This window comes from Moschus berezovskii, chromosome 6, assembly GCF_049115385.1.
Source record: "Moschus berezovskii isolate FMDL1 chromosome 6, NW_MosBer_1.0, whole genome shotgun sequence".
Lineage (NCBI taxonomy): Eukaryota > Metazoa > Chordata > Mammalia > Artiodactyla > Moschidae > Moschus > Moschus berezovskii.
Genome location: NC_142465.1, coordinates 9,122,507 through 9,143,400, shown reverse-complemented (window position 1 = coordinate 9,143,400; position 20,894 = coordinate 9,122,507). Strand labels below are relative to the sequence as shown.

Sequence of the window (20,894 nt, the reverse complement as noted above, 5' to 3'; positions counted from 1 at the left end):
TTGGTACATTGGGTAGTAGAATGGTTAAATACAAGTTTGGAGTTCATGTACCACTTGTTCTTGAGCTTCATTGTTTTGATGTCTTGTGAAGGATTGTGGGCACTGAGAACACGTTCGTTGAAGTAGTTCAAAGTACATAGAACAGGATATACATATGTTTTAATACATAACGAGCAAGTAGTAAACGTGTCTCCTAAACATAAGAAAATCTAGAATTTGGTCTGCATCATCTTGGATAGTTGATTCTGAGAGTTTCAAAATTAGCTGGTTATTTTTTCTGTTTTGATGTTTGGTTGGTTCTAAAGGCAAAATGGCTCTTGGCTAAGAGGTGGCCCTCCTCGGTGTACAAAAGAACCCTGAGACTAAGACTGCATAATAAATATAAGTCCATGTCCCCATTTTGAGGAGTGTTTATGTATATAAAGGTAAAATTAGAAAAAATAATTTGTTATTCTTAAGTAAAGTCAGTTTTTAAAGTTAATAGTTTTTAAATTCTGATTTATTTTCCCTTGTTAAGTCCAGAAATCATATAGAGTAAAATGAAGTTTGGTTGATACCTCCTGCTCAAGCTGTCATGACTCAGCCCATCCAACTCCATTCGTAACATACATTTCCCTTGATTCCTGGACGTGGTGGGTGGACAATGAGACGGGTGTCCGTCTTCAGTCCAGATGTGGTTTTAAACTTAGATCAGGCTTGTCTGCTACTCAGTTGGTTTGGTGAGTGGACCTGGAATCTTGAGGACAACTTGAATGTCAACAACCTGTCCTTTGTAACTTTTATTTGTGTTCTGTTTCAGTTATGCTTGGCTGCCTTTTCTTTCACTTCCTTCTACTGAGTCTTGAGTGCATTTATCTCATTAGCTCAGCAGTCTCTTTGCACTGAATTAACATGTACTTCATTTGGTTTCTTAGTTCTTACCTGGTTTTAACAGTTCAAGAAGTACTACTACAGGAATGCTTATTCACTACTGGATTCCCTAGCTTCTGGTCTGGGGCCAGGAAGATGATACGTGTACAGAAAATTTTTGTACAACAAATGCATCAAACAACGAGGGTTTATCTGGTCGCTTCCCAGTTTACCACCCATAATACTGAATGGGGCTCCGTAGTAGATGAAGCCACTGATTCTCAGTGCACTCACTTCAGTCAACCAAGATGCTCCTTTGTAGTTGTCACATTTCTGCATACTGACGATATACTGACTTGTTTTGAGAAAACGTAAAACCACAAAACTAGGCTGTGTATAATTTCTGTCGTCTCAGTGGGGATGTGGAGAGTTGAATCAATGGTGGTTTCAGTTACCTGGTACTATAGTACATAACAGAAGCACTCTTCAACAAGATTTATTTTTGCTGACGGCACTTGAGTAGTTCATTTTCGCTCTACAGAGCATCATCAGGGAGCAACCTTGAAGGCTGGTTACTAGACTCAGGTGGTCAGTGTTGGATGGGACTTCAGCTGGGATGTGGCCAGAACTCTGCCTAGACTTGGCTCCATAGCATGATGGCTGGGTTTTAAGAATTAAGCAGTTCTATCGTTTCTAAGTCATCTCTTCTGTACTCTGTTGGTTACAGTCAAACCCACCAAAGTTTAATGGGAGAGGTTTCAATATCTCGCTAGAGAAATGATAAAGTTTGGGGAAGGTGAAACTGGAATCTTGTAGTGTCCATAAGTGGTCTTTAGAAAATAGAGTTGGCTGTAATGATAAAAGCTGCAAAAGTTTCCTAAATGTGTTAAAAAGCATGAAGAAAGGTTAAATTATATAGTATGCCTATTTATGAAGAATGTTTTACTTTATCATACTAGACTCATAGTTTAATTTATCTGGGCAATCAAGATTATGAAGGTCAGACATGGTGGCTCAGACAGTAAAGAAACCCCCTGCAATGTGGGAGATCTGGGTTAGATCTCTGGATTGGGAAGATCCCCTGGAGGAGGGCGTGGCTGCCCACTCCAGTGTTCTTGCCTGGAGAATCCCCATGGACAAAGGTGCCTGGCAGGCTACAGTCCATGGGGTTACAAAGATTACCAAATGTGCACATAATTTGATCATTCTGGATCATGATAATGTCAAGCTTGATTGGTAAAAGAACCTTAAATGCTAAGTATAAATGACCATAAAGTTCAGTCACCAAGTCCTGTCCGACTCTGTGACGCCGTGAACTGCAGCACTCCAGGCTTCCTTGTCCTGACATGTTTTTAGCATAATTTCTGTTGTCATTTCAAAAGTCCACTTTTGAAAGCATCCATCTTGTTGAAAACTGTTTGCCACTGCTAATATGAGCAAGCAAAAATTGTATGGAAATAATCATAATCTAATAACAGGAACAAAATGTTAGACATATCTCTCTATTGATGTTCAGTTGCCCAGTCGTGTCCGACTCTGGGACCCCATGGACTGCAGCACGCCAGGCCTCCCTGTCCATCACCAACTCCCAGAGTCCACTCAGACTCATGTCCGTTGTGTCGGTGATGCCATCCAGCCATCTCATCCTCTGTCGTCCCCTTCCCCTTTTCAATTGAGTCTGCTCTTCACATCAGGTGGCAAAAGTATTAGAGTTTCAGCTTCAGCATCAGTCCTTCCAGTGAACACTCAGGACTGATCTCCTTTAGGATGGACTGGTTGGATCTCCTTGCAGATCTGTATACAACCATACCATAAAGTATGCATTTCTCGTCAAAGGATGGGTGTGATCTATAGTTAGATGTTCAGAAGGAAGTTTCGTTGCTGTACTGTTTGTATTTCATACTAGGTAAGACTTTGCATTGTAAATCTTCACCAGTATCTTTAAAAAAAACCCCAAATGTGTATTCAGATATTTAAGATAATAGGAATAATGTTTTATTTAGTACTAATTGAGGATGGTAATTCCCTCTCTGAATGGAGGGTTGCACAGTTGATCTGTGTTGGAGTCTGTTCGATGTCAGCTGTTTTGGCCTTTGCCTGTGTTGTCACCTGTGTGAGTTTCATCCTCTGCCTTGCTGTGTTTGATACATGGCTTCATCTTTATAGTTGCTTTCTTGTCTGAAATCGCTGCTGCCACTCTGACCCATGATGTGCAGGTTTTGGACAGCAGGGAGCGCTAAAGGAGGTAAAATCCACATGCCGTCCTAAGGGTTGAGTCTGATCAGTGCTTCCAGCATGAGGGGGCGGAGATGGGGCAGGGATCTGGTTAATGCTGTAGACCCTGGGTATCAAAGTGAAATTTGTTGTGAGAATGAAGGCTGAGATCAGAGCCACATCAGCTGTGCATGCTGAAGAGCTTCAGGTTTAGAAAAGGATTGAGGATATCCTGGAAAACAGGAAGCAAACAGCTGCGTTTTGGAAGTAAGTAAACCAGTTACAGAAAGGTGACTTAGGAGTACAGCCTGAGGATGACTTCTGACTGGAGTCTTATCCATCATCCAGGGTTTTTCTTTTCACTTTATCTTAGCAGTGTTTTTCCCAGAACCCCTGCTTGCATAAGAAATTGAGACAATGACTTAAGCAAAAAGGTAAATAGAATCTCATTAGAAACAAGAACTACTAAATGTTCCAGTTTTCTGATCTGTTACAGGATGCTGATTGTTAAGTTGGTTGTAGTCATGAGTTGCATGGCGATTTTACTGTTACCTCAAAGATGAGGGTTTGCTTTTCCTGATAGGCTTAGTGGCAGTGTGTAAGCTTGCCATAAAAAGTTCTTTCGGTCAAAAATAAGTGTTTTTTAATCTTTATGAGCCTGGCCATGCAGATTTCTCTTCTTTGCTCTTGGTTTTCTGTCAGTTGCCCTGTCATTGAGCCATCCTCCACTTTCCTATCCTTGGTCTTTAAAACCCAAGTTCCTCTTCTAAAGTAACCTTGCATTTTATCGCGTCACCCAGGCAACTTTATCATACCATCTTTTCCCTTCATCCTTAAGTTTTTGGAGTTACCTACGGAGAAGGCAATGGCAAGCCACTCCAGTACTCTTGCCTAGAAAATCCCATGGATGGAGGAGCCTGGTAGGCTGCAGTCCGTGGGGTTGCTAAGGGTCGGACACAACTGAGCGACTTCACTTTCACTTTTCACTTTCACACATTGGAGAAGGAAATGGCACCCCACTCCAGTGTTCTTGCCTGGAGAATCCCAGGGATGGGGGAGCCTGGTGGGCTTCTGTCTATGGGGTCACACAGAGTCAGACACGCCTGGAGTGATGCAGCAGCAGCAGCAGTCTCACTGTACCTTTCTTCCTCTACCACCTAAAAAAAGCCTTTGCTCATTTACTGATTTACTCATTTTGGGGCAGGTACCGGTAATGAGCAAACAAACGTCTGTTCTCATACTATGTGCTGTGTTGGAAAAGAGGGAGTTCCCTGTGTAATTTAGCCCCTTCAGAGAGGTTTGCAGACTGGCTGTCCATGAACTATTTGAATTGTAAACAACAGAAGCATTTACCTAGTTTGAGTAGAGTTGGACTTAGAACATTAGGTGTTTAAGGCTCTTGGAAGGCAGAGGCTAATCTGCCAGCGCAATGCTCAGAGTTTTAAAAGTTCCAGTGCTTCCAGTGTCTGCCGCTGGAATACCTGGTGCTTCTGTACTGCCACTCTGCCAGAATTCAGAGTGTCGTTATAATCTTGCCTACTCAAATGTAGGCAGTGCAGAGCTGAGTCTCTGCTGTTTCACTCACCTTCATATTTCCATTTATCACTTAAAAGGCATTATTACCCTAGTAAGTGTCTTTAATGAATACCAGATTCTCCTGGACTCGGTTGCTGACTGTCTTCAGTAAGCCTGTGTACCCTGTTTGGAATGTTAGTGTATTTCCAGCCAGAACTAACATTTAGACTCAGTTTGAGCGCTGTCAGTTTGCACTTAATCAGCAGCCCACCAAGATCACTATGCTCCTCGGTACAATGATGAAAGTACTAACCCCAAATATTAACTGCGTAGCAGATTGGAAGTAGTGCAGTATGATTAGCAAAGAACTAACTCAGCCCAAAGAAAGCTAAGAGGTTGGATAGTCATTGGAATATTCATTGGAAAAATGAAATGTTACTGAGGATTTAGAAGAGCAAAGACAGCACAAGTAGACGGGTGAGGAGAAGTTGAGCGGAAGGAAATGTAAATGCAAGTAGGGCCTTACAGTCCCGCGGAAAGCTCTCCAAGCTAGAGCAGGAGTTAGGGTGCTCTCCTATGAATAGGGGATTGAATGTTTCCTGTTCTGTTCTATGAACAGGAATATTAGCAGTGCAGTATATTAGTGTGGATTCAAATGGTTGGATTCAAGTGGTGTTACGAGAGCATGTGTGAGAAAGCTGATTGACAGTGCTGTTCGTGAACCCGTTACAATGACTTGTGAATTACTGCTGACTAGTGCAATGGCAAGCCACTCCAGTACTCTTGCCTAGAAAATCCCATGGATGGAGCAGCCTGGTGGGCTGCAGTCCGTGGGTCGCTAAGGGTCGGACATGACTGAGCAACTTCATTTTCACTTTCCACTTTCACACATTGGAGAAGGAAATGGCAACCCACTCCAGTGTTCTTGCCTGGAGAATCCCAGGGATGGGGGAGCCTGGTGGGCTTCTGTCTATGGGGTCGCACAGAGTCGGACACGACTGAAGTGACTTAGCAGCAGCAGCAGCAGTGTGAATCGCTCTAAGCTGTGTTATACACATTGGTCACTAGGAGGCACAGTTGATCAGTTTACGGTGAAAAGGAAGGGAATAGAGGGCCACATCTGTGAAAACCAGATAGCTCTGTATACAGTCTTCAGTTCAGTTCAGTCGCTCAGTCGTGTCCGACTCTCCGCGACCCCATGAATCACAGCACGCCAGGCCTCCCTGTCCATCACCAACTCCCGGAGTTCACTCAAACTCATGTCCACAGAGTCGGTGATGCCATCCAGCCATCTCATTCTCCGTCGTCCCCTTCTCCTCCCACCTCCAACCTTTCCCAGCATCAGAGTCTTTTCCAGTGAGTCAACTCGTCGCATGAGGTGGCCAAAGTATTGCAGTTTCAGCTTTAGCATCAGTCCCTCCAATGAACATCCAGGATTGATCTCCTCTAGAATGGACTGGTTGGATCTCCTTGCAGTATAAGGGACTCTCAAGAGTGTTCTCCAACACCACAGTTCAAAAGCATCGATTCTTCGGCGGTCAGCCTTCTTCACAGTCCGACTCTCACATCCATACATGACCACGGGAAAAACCATTGCCTTGACTAGATGGACCTTGGTCGGCAAAGTAATGTCTCTGCTTTTTAATATACTATCAAGGTTGGTCATAACTTTCCTTCCAAGGAGTAAGCGTCTTTTAATTTCATGGCTGCAATCAGCATCTGCAGTGATTTTGGAGCCCAAAAAAACAAAGTCTGACACTGTTTCCACTGTTTTTCCATCTATTTCCCATGAAGTGATGGGACCAGATGCCATGATCTTTGTTTTCTGAATGTTGAGCTTCAAGCCAACCTTTTCACTCTCCTCTTTCACTTTCATCAAGAGGCTTTTGAGTTCCTCTTCACTTTCTGCCATAAGGGTAGTGTCATCTGCATATCTGAGGTTATTGATATTTCTCCCGGCAATCTTGATTCCAGCTTGTGCTTCTTCCAGCCCAGCGTTCCTCATGATGTACTCTGCATAGAAGTTAAATAAGCAAGGTGACAATATACAACCTTGACGTACACCTTTTCCTATTTGGAACCAGTCTGTTGTTCCATGTCCAGTTCTAACAGTTGCTTCCTGACCTGCATACAGGTTTCTCAAGAGGCAGGTCAGGTGGTCTGGGATTCCCATCTCTTTCAGAATGTTCCACAGTTTATTGTGATCGACACAGTCAAAGGCTTTGGTATAGTCAATAAAGCAGAAATAGATGTTTTTCTGAAACTCTCTTGCTTTCTCCATGATCCAGCGGATGTTGGCAATTTGATCTCTGGTGCCTCTGCCTTTTCTAAAACCTGCTTGAACATCTGGGAGTTCACGGTTTATATACTGCTGAAGCCTGGCTTGGAGAATTTTGAGCATGTGTAAGAGTTGTTTATTAAGCTTTTCAACTTGGCATTTTTATATAGTATTTTTACTGAGTAGAGTGTTTTAAAATGAAGAGATGGATGGTTAAGAAATGTAAAATGCAGTCTGAATGTGGGCCTTTACACACTGATGAAGATGACCTGACATGTATTTTCATTTACTTGGTTTTTGCTTTTAACTATTTCTTAAAAGATATTTGAACTCTATCCACATCTTCACTAGTGACATTTTTCATGAGTTTGTTTATATTTCAAATTAGGAAGTCTATAGATTAAAAGCTTTGCAATCTGGTAATCAAGTAAACGTTAAAACTAAGTTCTGTTACATATCTTTAAACCAGTATTGGTTAATGAACTTTCAAGCAAATATCTGACAGCCAACTAAGAAACTGGTACCAATTCTGTTCCATTACTGTTCTTTTTTTTTTTAAAAAAAATTCTTACTAGCAAGCAGTGGGCTTTCCTGGTGGCTCAGATGGTAAGGAATCCATCTGCAGTGTGGAAGGCCTGGGTTTGAACCCTGGGTTGGGAAGATCTGGAGAAGGGAACGGCTACCCACTCCAGTATTCTTGTCTGGAGAATTCCATGGCCAGAGGAGTCTGGTGGGCTACAGTCCATGGAGTCACAAAGAGTCAGACATGACTGAGCAATTTTTTTAAAAAAGCAAGCAATAGTGTGATATATAAATACCTCTCAATATTAAGTTGCATGTTGCTCAGTAAAAGGTTTGGGGGACTTATTTTAGATAGCATTTGTAGATTATAAAAAACAAATAGCGTTAGTCACTCCGTTGTGTTTGACTCTCTGTGACCTCATGGACTAGCCCACCGGCTCCTCTGTCCGTGAAATTCTCCAGGGACTTCTGGTGGTCCAGTGGTTAAGCCTCTGTTTCCACTGCAGGGGGTGTAGGTTCCATCTCTGGGGAATGAAGATCCTGCATGCCACACTGCAGCCAAAAAACTATTTACAGAAAAAGTTCAGAGAGGCCTACCGTGTATAGTTGTAAATCTATTTTTTAAACTAATGCCAAATACATGTATTAGTATGTCAGGTTTTAGAAGTTCCTTTCACAAAGTTTTCTTACAGTTTGACAACTTTAAATAGGATGCATTATGAAAATCTGTCAAGTATTTGAAGACATTGATTTTCTTTTTATGACAGATAGGGGCTTTTGTATCAATTTAAAATTTGTTCATGTGTTGAACTGCTGTGTCAAGAAATGTATTAGGTGATCAGGACACATCAGAACAATGATCTTTGCCCTCTTGAGCTTACATTTTCTAGGAATGGAAACAAAAATAAGCAGTAGGCATTATAAATTATTCATTATGTTAGGAGGTAATCCTGATACACGCTATGAGGAAAATTAAGGGAAATGCATGGTTGCAGTTTTAGAGTGATTATGAAAGTCTTCATTGAAATGACATTTCAGCAAAGACGAAGAAAGTGATTGGGATGACTTAGAGATTATAATATAGATGATAAGACAGCAAGGGTAGAATCAGGGAGGCAAGTTAGGAGGCCATGGTGGTAATTCAGGGGAGAGGTGATCAGGGTGGTAATGAAGCAGAGAGATGAACAGAATATAGATGTAATGTGAAGGCATAACTGAGGGGATTTCGTGACTCGGCTTGTGATTTGAGTACTGGAAAGTGAGTCAAGGGTTCATGCAAGGCACGCATGCTTCCAAACTTTTCCCGTCCTGGGGTAAGAGTGCAATGGAGACACCAGTGATGAAATATCTTAAAAGTTTTGTTCATTGAAAATATGTCCCATGCTACTGTTTTGCCAAATACACCTTCATAAGTATATGGAAGGCCAGGTTTCAATCTCAGATCCTTAAAAGTCCTGTGCCAGAACCTTCCTTACAGCAACCTGGTCCTCTGCCTGTGTCCCACCTTCCTTCTCCTCCCATGCCTGCCTTTAATTTGTATGGCGGGACCTCATGCACATTTGTGTGAACACCTTAGCCTGCATGCTCAAAACCTGTCCACTTCCCTTACACACCCGTGCACACGATGCTGACAGAAATCGCTGAGGTCATTTCAACAGGGTGTTTGGAATCCAGTCTAGAGTGAATATGAGTTCCAGATAGATGTGTAATACTGGTTCTTCAAAGCTCAGGGATTCTCTCAGTTTGTTTTAAGGGCAGCACCGCTCCATGGGTTTTGGCTTGAGCAGCTGTACAGATAAAATTGTAGAATGGATTGTAGGTAGAACAGGTTAGGGTGAGGAGATAAGCACATATTTGAGGTCTCTGTTAGACACCCAATAGTAGAGGGAAAAGAAAAAAATTCAATTCACAGTAACAGTGGCCTGGAATATATAAAGACTGAAGGCAATTTTTCACTACAGCTATACTAACCAGCGAAGTCTCTTCAAAAACCACAAACTTCGCGATTCTGTCTAGGAATTGTGATTAATATATAACTATGGGCAATCAAGCCAATTGTCTACAAGCGTATGGACTCCGTCCTATCCAGCACACTATCTTATTTATTTTTTTAGCAAAAGCTCTAGGAACTCAGCTTTCTATGACCAATAATCCCCTCAGACTTTTCCCTCTAACAAACTACTCACCAGTAGTCTTCACGAGTATGTGTTCCCTTGCCCAGGGTGTTGCTTTTTTTTTTTTTTAACGTTGACGATAGTTTTGGTTTTATTCTTTGGTAACAAGCAGTTGGATATAATTTGGGGAGTCTTGGGCATATGGATGTTATTGAGAATAACACTGGATGAGATCAACATGGGGTGAGTAGGACCAGAAGCTGCACTTTGAGGCAGTCATATTAAAAGATTGGGGAGAGGAGGAACCTATAAAGGAGACAGATGATGTGACTAAGGAGGGAGAAAAGCTAAGTGATGTCCTTGAAGCCTTGAACTGTATTCTAGAGCAGAAGGTGACCAGCTCTGTGAGATGCTGCTGATAGACAACTTGATGCAGTTGACTATAATATCTGTTTTGTCTTAGCCGTTTCAGACTTGTTTACCAGAGCAGTGGCTTACTTAGCTTTCTAAACTTCAGTAATTTTTAAGTGACATTTGTAGGTTTTCATTATCTACACCTGAAGCTGTGGGGGAGGGGAAGGGGGACAATTATTTCCTGTGACTCATTTTCTGTGAAATAAATTATCTTTACAAATGGTAATATGGCCATTTTTATGAGTTGGTGGTGACTAGTGAAATTAAGATTTCTGTATTATATTACTGAGATTTCCAATAATCAGTTGCACTGTGGGGTTGGAGAGCTTCTCAAGTGGCACAGTGGTAAAAAACATGCCTGCCAATGCAGGAGACACAGGTTTGATCCCCTGGAGGAAATGGCAGCCCACTCCAGAATCCTTGCCTGGAGAATCCCATGGACAAAGGAGCCTGGTGCACAGGGTTGCAAAGACTGCAGCCATGCAGCACACTCGCAGGTGACTGGAGAAGGCAAACTGGACTTCCGGTCTGTTCACTGAGTTAGCAAATGGCCAACTGGGAATTCTGAGTTTTAAAGTCTAATTACAGAAGAAGTGCTTTTGAAAATTACGCTGTTTGGTTAGACATTTTTAAGTGATTGAGATAGAATGCATTTGCTGCCTCCTGGTGAACTGCAGTTAGATAACAGCAGAACATTGAGTTTCTCTTAAGAAAATGGCTTGGGTTGCCAGAATATGTCTGTCTTTTAGCCAGTCAATTTTGCATTGTATCATTTTTTCCGTATGAAATGTCTTTCCCCACTACACTTGCCTCAGAGACTGAATCACACATTTAAAGGAAGCATCCTTTCTAAAGGAGTTGAAGAATGCCATTCTGTTAAAAAGATGAACAGCTGGTCATGTGAAAATTCTTCGGAATGCTCACTTGTCCTGCAAAGGCAGGGGAAAAACTGAGATATCAGGTGTAGTGTTTGTCATTGTCATGCAGAATTGTTTTAATGTAACCTTACTAGAGATCTTTACATGATTTTAATCGCCTTTCTCCTTCCAAGACTGCTCATCTGTCAACAAAGTGAAGGCCCTGAGAATGCTAAGTGCAGTTCAGTGGGTCTTAGGACTGTGCTGGAATTATTTTCTGTGCTGAAACGTTGTTCCTTTCATCAAGATTCAGGACCCTCCGGTGATTAAAAGTTATCCTTTGTTCTCGATTACCTTGGGATGAACCTCGAGTTTCTTAAGCATGATACAGAAAGAATTTGACTCCTGCAGGGCTCTCCAACCTCATGTGTCACTTCCTCCCCCTTGAATTCTTTGTTCCAGCCAGATGACAGACGCCACAGATGAACTCCGCTCTCCTTTCTTCTTGAGCCTTTCCTGTTTCCCTGGCCAACTCTGACTTGTCCACCCCTAATTTATTTATTTTGTGTAATTCTTCATATTTTTCAGGGTGGGTACGTAGTTGGGATTCTCTAATACATTTCCGTAAGAGGTTTGGTTTCAGTTTATGCTCTTTAATCTGCTTTGTTTCCCAGAATTTCTATAGAAATTGCTTAAATGGAGCAGGAGGGAGCTAGGCGCAGGAAACAGAATGACCTTCCCCGGGGTTACAGATAAATGAAATTAGGAGAGATATGACCTGTTGGGCGTTTGCAAAGAGACGGGTCCGCGGAGGCCAACCTGCCCTTTGGAGGTTAAAGTGCGGAATCTCAGAACCGGATGTTACCCCAGTTTGCAGTTACCAATGTGAGATACTGCAGGCTGTACGGATGGGTCAAGAGGAAGCCCAAGGGCTTGTGTCACGTAAGATAAGGAGTGCCTGCGCTCCAGGCTCGAAAAAAGGAGGCGAGATGTCATTTCCAGTAGGTCTCCTTCCTCTATCCACTCCAAAGGGACAGACGGTTGCGCCAACAATCGCGCGCTCTAAGGAGAGCTGGGGAGTGGCCGTAAGCGAGTGTGAGTGTGAAGACACAGTGTCCTCTCGCCCTTCGTGCCCTAAGATGTCTGCGTAGGGTCCGGGGGAGGCACAGTTCGCGGGGCTCCGCGGCGTGCGAACCGCAGCCCCACTTCCGCGCTGGCCCAGGCCTGGACCGGGCTCTGCGAGGTTTCGGAGCCCAGCGCGAATCCCCAGGGCTAGTTCCGGAGCACAGAGGGTCCGCCTGGCGCGCTCGGCAGTCTGGCAGCTGCGCCCACTTGGGCAGTCCCATGCCCACCCGAGGCTGTTCGCGGAGCCCCGCCGGGCGGAGAGGCGCGGCGGCTGGGGATGGCCTCTCGGCGCCCTCTGCGCGCCGGCGTGCTCTGCCCAGCAGTCGGGGCGCCCGCGGCCGCGGGCGGAGGAGACGCGTTTCCGGGGCTCGCGTCCCGGCCGCCAGCCTGGGGAAGGAGCGCGGAAGCGAGTGGGCGGCGGGGGGCGGGGCGCGGGGGGCGTGGACGCGGGCGGCTCTGGAGAGGCCCCAAGTGAATGAGGCGCGCGCCGGCGGCAGAGCGCCGCTCCGAGCTGGGCTTTCCCCCGCGGCGCGGGCGCCAGGAGCCGCCTTTTCCGCTGGGTGTCACTCGGGGGTGGGGGGTATGGCCCATTCAAAAGCGCCGCGAGGGGGCCCGGCCAGTGCCCTTCAGTGAGCGCTCGCAGGAGGACGGCAGAGGCTCGGCGGCTCGCAGCTCCGGGACCTGGTGGCGCATCAGGACGCGGCTGCCCTGCTGCCCGGACCCCGAGCCGCCGCCGCCGCCGCCGCTCTGCTTTCTGCGCGTTAGCCTCCTCTGCGCGCTCCGGCCCGGAGGCCGCGGCAGCCGTTGGGGCGAGGACGGCGCGCGGCTGCTGCTGCTGCCCCCGACCCGGGCGGCTGGAAGTGGAGAGGCCGAGCCTAGCGGCGGCGCCCCCTATGCCGGGAGGATGTTGGAGAGCAGCGGCTGCAAGGCGCTGAAGGAGGGGGTGTTGGAGAAGCGCAGCGACGGGCTGCTGCAGCTCTGGAAGAAAAAGTGCTGCATCCTCACCGAGGAGGGGCTGCTGCTCATCCCGCCCAAACAGCTGCAACACCACCAGCAGCAGCAACAGCAGCCCGGGCAGGGGTCGGTCGAGCCGTCCCAACCCGGAGGCCCCGCCGTGGCCAGCCTCGAGCCGCCGGTCAAGCTCAAGGAATTGCACTTTTCCAACATGAAGACCGTGGACTGCGTGGAGCGCAAGGGCAAGTACATGTACTTCACGGTGGTGATGGCTGAGGGCAAGGAGATCGACTTTCGGTGCCCGCAGGACCAGGGCTGGAACGCCGAGATCACGTTGCAGATGGTGCAGTACAAGAATCGCCAGGCCATACTGGCGGTCAAGTCCACGCGGCAGAAGCAACAGCACTTGGTCCAGCAACAGCCGCCGCAGCCGCAGCCGCTTCAGCCCCAAAGCCAAGCCCAGCCGCAGCCTCAGTCCCAAGCCCAGCCGCAGCCCCAGCCCAAACCCCAGCCTCAGCCGAAACCCCAGCCTCAGCCGAAGCCGCAGCCGCAGCCGCTTCATCCGTACCCGCACCCGCACCCGCACGCGCACCCACTACCGCACGCGCACCCGCCGCCGCTCTCGCAGGCGCACGGCCACCGGCTCCTCCGCAGCTCCTCCAACTCGGCCTGAAGAGGGCAGCACCCGCCCCGGACGCGGCAAGGTCGGCGCGGGTCCGGGCGCGGGCCCGGGGTGTCAGTGGGGTGGGGAGCAGTGAACCGAGGCTCGGGGAGGTGAGAGGAGGGCACAGGCCGCGGGCAGCCGCGGCCGGCGGAGGGCAGGCTGAGGGACGCGCGCGGGCAGCAAGGTGCCCGGGCTGCTCGCCCCGGCCCGGCCGCCGTCCCCTGGCGCGCTCGGCGCCGCTGGACACTCGAGGGAGCGCCCCCGTGCTTGTCTGAGCGCCTTTGTCCCGGGACAGGCGCCGAGAGAGCTGGGTCTGTAGGAGCCCGATTCTCACTTCCGGCCGTGTCATTTCTTTCCAGGTCTGGGGACTTGAGGAAGCGGGACGAGCACCTTTCTATTGTCTTCACTTGGATTGAGAACACGTCTCCCCGCCCCGCACCAGATCAAGTAATTTGAGCAGAACCCGACTGATAACTCGTGATTCCACTTATTTTCTGCACACTCTTCTTCACAATGCAGGAAAGATTTTGAGTCCAGAAGGCTTTATTTATGAACCTGTGAGAGGATCTTCCAGTATGGTGGACCTTCTAGGAGGGATGATATACTGTAATTTTATTTTAATGTATTTTGACTTATTATTTATTAGTTTTTTTTTTTTTTAATGCTTGTTCTGAGACATTTCTGAATGTAGGCCGTTTTCCAGAAAAGAAACTTTATTTTCGAAAACCTATCCTTAATAAGTTGTAGTCTTGGGAAAGAAGAAAGAAAAAAGGCGGTACAGAGGAACACAAGAATTTATTCATTATTCCTAGGGCATTTTCAGAAGGTCTGACACTTCACTGTTACACCAGGTGGTTGAAATTAAACTCTGTGATATTATGTGGGGTTTTCGTTCTGTTTTGTTTTTTAATTAGTTTTTTCTCCTTAGACATGTATTTTGTGTAGAACTTTTAAAGAAGTTAAATGTTCAGAATGGTGTAATTATAAAAATCTAATTGCTTTTCTAAAAGGAAATCAGTAGTAATGATATCTAATTCAAAATATTTAATACGTAACCCAGTTGATGGCAAGATGACCACATCCTGAATATACAGAGGACTTGGTCTGCTGTAGGAAAAGCCTTGCTTAGATTATCTTTGTGTGGAGGGTTTAATAATGAGTTTTCTATGATTTCAGAATATGAGTGCATTAGATGTTTCATTTCAAAAAACGTACTGGGGGAAAAGAATTATTCCAGTTTGAGAAAACATTTGTGCTCTTATCCACAGTAGAAATTACCCTTCTTCATGAGCTTGGCACACTTGATGTGAACCGCATTTCCTGGCCTTTCTTTTACTTTGTTCTAGAAGCATATTCTAGAATCTCATAGTTTAAAATACAGTTTGTGAATGTTTCAAAGGACTGTGAGTCATAGCTTTTTGTTTTCGTTCTCAGAATTTTGACCAGAGACCCGACTGTTTCGCTCTGTATCGCTCTGTGAGAAATCCAAGGGTTATATGCTTTGTTGTTAGGTTAACTAAACTCAGAAGTTGAAAAAGGAAGGACTGGATAAACACTGGATTTGTAGTAAGAAAACAGCCCAGTCTTGTTTCAGCAGCGACTTTCAGGAGTCCGGGGGGTTGGTATGGTTGGGGGAAGAGGATGTGCTTTTAAAGGTAGAACAAACCCTCTTCTGTGTGAAATGAAAAGGATGGTCAAAATCTACAAGTGCAGATGCTACTTCAGTTTAAAAAAGAGCCTTGGATGCTACCAAATTCTCTTGGGGCTGAAAATCACTTCCTATCTTGCATGGGTTTACTAACAGCTCTCTGTTTTCCATTTTCGTTTTCACAAAGTCTTGATCACTATTTTTCCAGCTTCTAAATTGGAATGGTCAATGTTAGGCCACTGCTAAGTTCTATAGTCAGGAAATGAAAATAGAATTTCATGCTAGAGGCACCTTTATTCTCCCTCAATCTAAAAAGGAGTTTGAAGGTCAAACTGCTTCTCAGTGTAATATTTAAATGATGAAAATTTGAGATCTAAAGAAGTGGTGAAAAATAAAATTCAGCCAAGGGACAAGCAGAACTTATGTGAGCTCCCACTTCAAGGTAAAGTTGCAGTTGTGGGGGGAAAAAAAAAAAAATATATATATATATATATATATATATATGATGGGCAGTTCAGAGAGCAGATCTCGAGTTCTTAAGTCAAGTTTGGTTTGATTTCTTTGAAACTACTGATGTGCTTTTTAATAATACCCCATTGTACTCTCATTTCAATAAATGCAGATCATATGACCCCATTAAACCACAGCTTTTTTCTCAGATGAAAGGATTTTTTTTCAAATTCTTGTGTGTGCTATAAAAAAATTTAAATCGATAGCAAATACTTATAAAATTAAGGTTAAGGTAAGCTTTTAAAAGCACTTGCATGTTGTTAGCTTACAAAAGTATGCCCAGGCTCCCTCCTAGCTGCTAGAATGTTTTCTTCATAGTGGCTCTGGCTCATGATGTGGCCATCAGAATCACGGCTCCTTGTCTTATCTTTCCATAGCCCTTAATCTTTGATCTGCTACAATTGAGTTGACTCTCCTAGTGACTCTCTAGTCTGAACCCTTCTTAGTAACTGTGAAAACTCAGAAGTTAGAAGGGAGAGTAATAGGGTGGTTTTTATTATGTAACTGACACTTATTACGGCTTAATTATTCCAGAACAACAAACAAACAAACAAGTGTACTTAATAAAATGCAATAACACAAAATAACAGGTGCAAATTATTGAACGTGTCCGTGGCTTTGTATTACCTGTAAGAAAACAATGCAGACCACTGAGGGTATTCCGGATACCCTAGGATCTTCCCAGGTGGCGCAGTAGTAAGGAGTCGGCCTGCCAGTGCAGGAGACTGGGTCGGGAAGACCCCCTGGAGGAGGGCATGGCAACCCACTCCATACTCTTGCCCGGAGAATCCATGGACAGAGGAGCCTGGCGGGCTACAGTCCACAGGGTCGCAAAGAGTTGAACACAACTGAGCACACACACCTGAAAGGGTTTTCTGAGGCCTGGCAAATCACCTTCATGGAGGAAGATAAAGGTAACTTCTTTTGACCCAAGAAACGGAAGGAAAGGATAGGTCCGATAGAAAACCTACCTCTTAGATAAACATAAAATGTAAGAAGTTGGGGAATTAAAAGGAATGTTCCTTTTGGAAACAACTTTTTGTCTTTGAACTTGTGCTGGCACGAAGCCTCTTACTCGGTGAGCTCAATAATATTTGTTGGGACAAATGAGTGAAAGAAGGAAAAGTTGTCTAACTCCTCAGCGCCCAGGGATAGCTTCTCTGGCCTCACACAGTGCTTCCTTTACTCGCTGTCACGCCATTCCCCGAGGACAACTAACGCTGCGGCGGGCCATGCATCTTGACAAAATCCCTTGGACACACTTTCTTAGTGGAGATCCACACAGATCTCCGTACGCCCGGAGTACTGAGGTCAGAAATGGATATAAAGGGCCATTTCAAAATGAACATTTCCCTCATAGAGGAAGGGGCGTTCTCTCATCATATTAGAAATCAAACCAACTTCATAATTTGGTTCCACATGTTTTTTTCATAGAAGCGAAAGTAAAAGGTAAGTCACTCAGTTGTGTCCGATTCTGTGATGCCATGGACTGTAGCCCACCAGGCTCCTCTGTCCTTGGAGTTCTCCAGCCAAGGATATTGCAGTGAGTTGCCATTTCCTTCTCCAAAACAAAAGCAAAATGAAGCCCAGCTTGTTGCTGAGAAGAGTTCCTCTTGGGACTTCCATGGTGGCCCAGTGGTTGAGACTGCACTTCCAGTGCAAGGGGCGGAGGTTCAATCCCTGGTCAGGGAACCCCCCCAATATGTGGCCAAAAAAGTATTTTTTAAAAAAGAAGAGTTCCTTTTAACACCTAAACACTGTTAGGAAGTCTGGCTTAAGTTGAGAGGCCTGTTTTAACTCTTTTTTTCCAAAAGCTGTTAAAAATATCTCATTTAAAGCTGACACTATATGAGTGTGTGAGTGCAAACACATCACTTATTTTCTGTCCCCTGGGAAAGTGAATTGGTTTTAATTTGGCTCCAAGTGTTTACACCGCCATGTTCAGTGGCAGGTTTACAAGAGAGATCTAAGACCTGAATGAAACTCGAACAATCTTGTAGAAAATAGAGCTTCATAGGTTGAGCCTGAGAGCCTCTTTTCCTTTTTTTTAATAAATGTCAAATTAATTGGTTTTACTTTACCAATAAAATGCCTCAGTAGAATAAAATTTAAATTTGGAAATTAAGGAGCTCAATATTGAATCCATTGATGGTTTTTTAAAGAGAAATAAACTATTTACCTGCAGCCACTTAAGATGTATTCATTGTAGAATTGCATTGGTTGGGTTTTATTTTTCTAAATTCTTGACAATATAAAGAGTGAATTTTGATCTGCAGTTCTGAACGGCAATCTGGACTTACTTAAGACTGGATGACAAAGTGATATGACTTTGTTGGCAGGATATCTGCCAAATAGAGTATAGCGTCCAACAGGGTTTCTTGGAAAGGGCATTATTCTCTGACGTGGGAGGCAAGTGGGCTCTGGACCATTAGAAACAGCTGCATAAAAACACCACCTGTTTTGAAGCTAGCCTCCCAGTGATCAGCGGGGTGGGTGGTGGGGAAGCAGATTTTTAACAGCAGGTTGTCCTTCCACATCACTGTATTTATTTTGAGAAGAAAGATAAAACAATTGTCTGTTACATTCCCCTATCAGTCTTCTGGTTAAAGTTTCAGAGTATGCAAGCATCACCATGAACCAAATGCTTTACAAGCTATCACATTTGTGAATTTAATGAAATGGTCATAATTTGTGTAAATATGTCTTTTAAGTGATGTTGGAGAGTTGTGATTCATAGTTCATATTTTCAAAATGCATTCCATTTCAAATAAAGTATCTATAGAGGTGATTGACCTGTGGACTTTTTGAGGGCCTTGTTCACCTGTCACATACACTGTGTGTTCTTGTGGGAAGAAGAATGATCTAAAGGGCTTGGCCACTGTAAAGGACATCATGATTTGGGGAAGAAAAATACCTTTTAAAAAAATACCGTTACTGATTTATTTGGCTGTGCCGGATCTTAGTTGTGGCGTGCTAGATCTTTAGCTGTGCCATGCAAGATCTTGGCTGCAGCATGTGGGATCTAGTTCCCTGCTCAGGGATCGAACACCAGGCCTCTTGCATTGGGAATGTGGAGGCTTAGCCACTGGACCACCAGGGAAGTCCCTGAAATACATCGTTTTTTAAGGTTGGCTGGGCTTCCCTGGTGGCTCAGAGGTTAAAACGTCTGCCCCCAATGCGGGAGACCCGGGTTCGATCCCTGGGTCGGGAAGGTCCCCTGGAGAAAGAGATGGTAACCCACTCCAGTATTCTTGCCTGGAGAATCCCATGGATGGAGAACCCTGGTAGGCTACAGTCCACGGGGTCGCAAAAGGTCGGACACGACTGAGCGACGGAACGGAACGGGCATTTTGAACATAGGATATAGAAGTTTACTCTGATTATTTGGTGAGATAATTTTTGCCTTTTGAGTGCTAATGGATATGAGTTGCAGTTTTTCTATAGTGCCTGGAGGATAAGTAATGGTCCTTAGTGAGTTAGCTTGGAGGCGATTCCTTCGTGAGTCCCAGAGAAATTTGAGTCCTCCTGAGAGGTGGACTGTGAAGAAAGCTGATCGCCGAAGAATTGATGCTTTTGAACTGTGGTGCTGGAGAAGACTCTTGAGAGTCCCTTGGACTGCAAGGAGATCCAACCAGTCCATTCTAAAGGAGATCAGTCGTGGGTGTTCATTGGAAGGACTGATGCTAAAGCTGAAACTGCAATACTTTGGCCACCTCATGCGACGAGTTGACTCACTGGAAAAGACTCTGATGCTGGGAGGGATTGGGGGCAGGAGGAGAAGGGGATGACAGAGAATGAGATGGCTTGATGGCATCACCGACTCGATGGACATGAGTTTGAGTGAACTCCGGGAGTTGGTGATGGACAGGGAGGCCTGGCGTGCTGTGATTCATGGGGTCGCGGAGAGTCGGACACGACTGAGCGACTGAACTGAACTGAACTGAAGTCCCTTGCCAAGGTGAAGCTTTGACTCTAAGAGAATCGTTTCTCAAAGTGGTACCTATAAAACTTGCTGTTTTGTGTTGGGACCAGAAAAGAGACTCAGTTCTTTAAAAGAAAATAGCATAACTTGGCCCACAGTCTCCATTGGCATCCAAAAGTCTTTAAATCTTAAAAGACTTTAAAACACGAAATTTGAAGGCATTCTTTTTATCTCTTAGCATAGTCTTACATTGAGAGCTTTCTTACTCTACTGCTCTTGCTTGGTTTTGTTTTGTTTTTTCTTTGCTTCTACTCTGTTGTGCAGAGGTCTTCTTGCCCTTTGGACAGTCTGAGGTCTTCCACCAGTGCTCCGTAGATGAGCTATGTTAACCGTTCCACTTGTGGGTGGAATTTTGATGTGCGTGTGGGAGGAGGTGAGCGCCACGTCCTACTTCTCCACCATCTTGATTCCTCCTCTCTTTGGTCTTGTTTTTAAAGAAAAAATCTGAGAAGACAAATTACTGCCATTGCGAGGGAACATCAGGGGTAAAACATGAGATAAATGGATGAAGCAGGTGGTCAAGCAGGGCTGGTAAGAGCCAGGATTTGTGAGTATGTGGGTTCAAGTCCCAGTTCTACCACTTCCGGGTCATGCAGATCTTGAGTTACTTAAACTCTTGGAAACTCAATTTCTTTCTCTGTAAAATGGAGTTAATAAAGGTCCCCACCCTCTGGTTATTGAGAAGATTTATTATAATAAGTTACTATACATGGTAGCGCTTAGAGCAGTGCCTGGCATGGCTGTGTTTCAGGGCCGATAAGCAGTTTTGGGGATCATTTATAACGATGTGAATATATACTACCTGGTGTTTTAAAGCTGTGAATTATATTTTCTGAGACCGCAGCACATCTTTTAAATGGTACGAACAGTTCAATGGCAATGTCCATGTTTTCAACTCTGAAAAAAGAAAAAGAAAGCCAATATTTAAAGCACTATTATTGCCATTTGCCCATCACTTTCCAGTATTGGTTTGCATGCTTTTGTATGCTAAGTGGGCTACAGTGGAACAGTCAAAATACTCATATATGTGTCTGGAGAGGGTGCTGCGGCGCTCCACTCAGATCCCCCCTGAGGACAGTGAGTCCTTGGTTCCCAGATACGGGACTGTTGGTGGTCTCCCTCTGCCCAGTCCTGTTTCCCTTGATCCTTCTCAGGTGAGGTTCCCAAGAATATCCCCCTGCTCCAGACCTCCTGTAGACAGACATCAGAGTCTCAGAACCTGTTTCCCAAGGTAATCTTGTTTATGAC

General features: G+C 44.9%; 1 protein-coding gene across 1 annotated transcript; it reads left to right on the top strand.

Annotated features, from left to right (window-relative positions):
- Window positions 1-12,348: 12,348 nt before the first annotated feature.
- Window positions 12,349-18,463, top strand: PHLDA1 (pleckstrin homology like domain family A member 1). The gene is made up of 2 exons (XM_055396435.2): window positions 12,349-13,546; window positions 13,866-18,463. The coding sequence occupies exon 1, from the start codon at window positions 12,364-12,366 to the stop codon at window positions 13,513-13,515; it is 1,152 nt and encodes a 383-aa protein (XP_055252410.2). The 5' UTR covers window positions 12,349-12,363; the 3' UTR covers window positions 13,516-13,546; window positions 13,866-18,463.
- The last annotated feature ends 2,431 nt before the right edge of the window (window positions 18,464-20,894 follow it).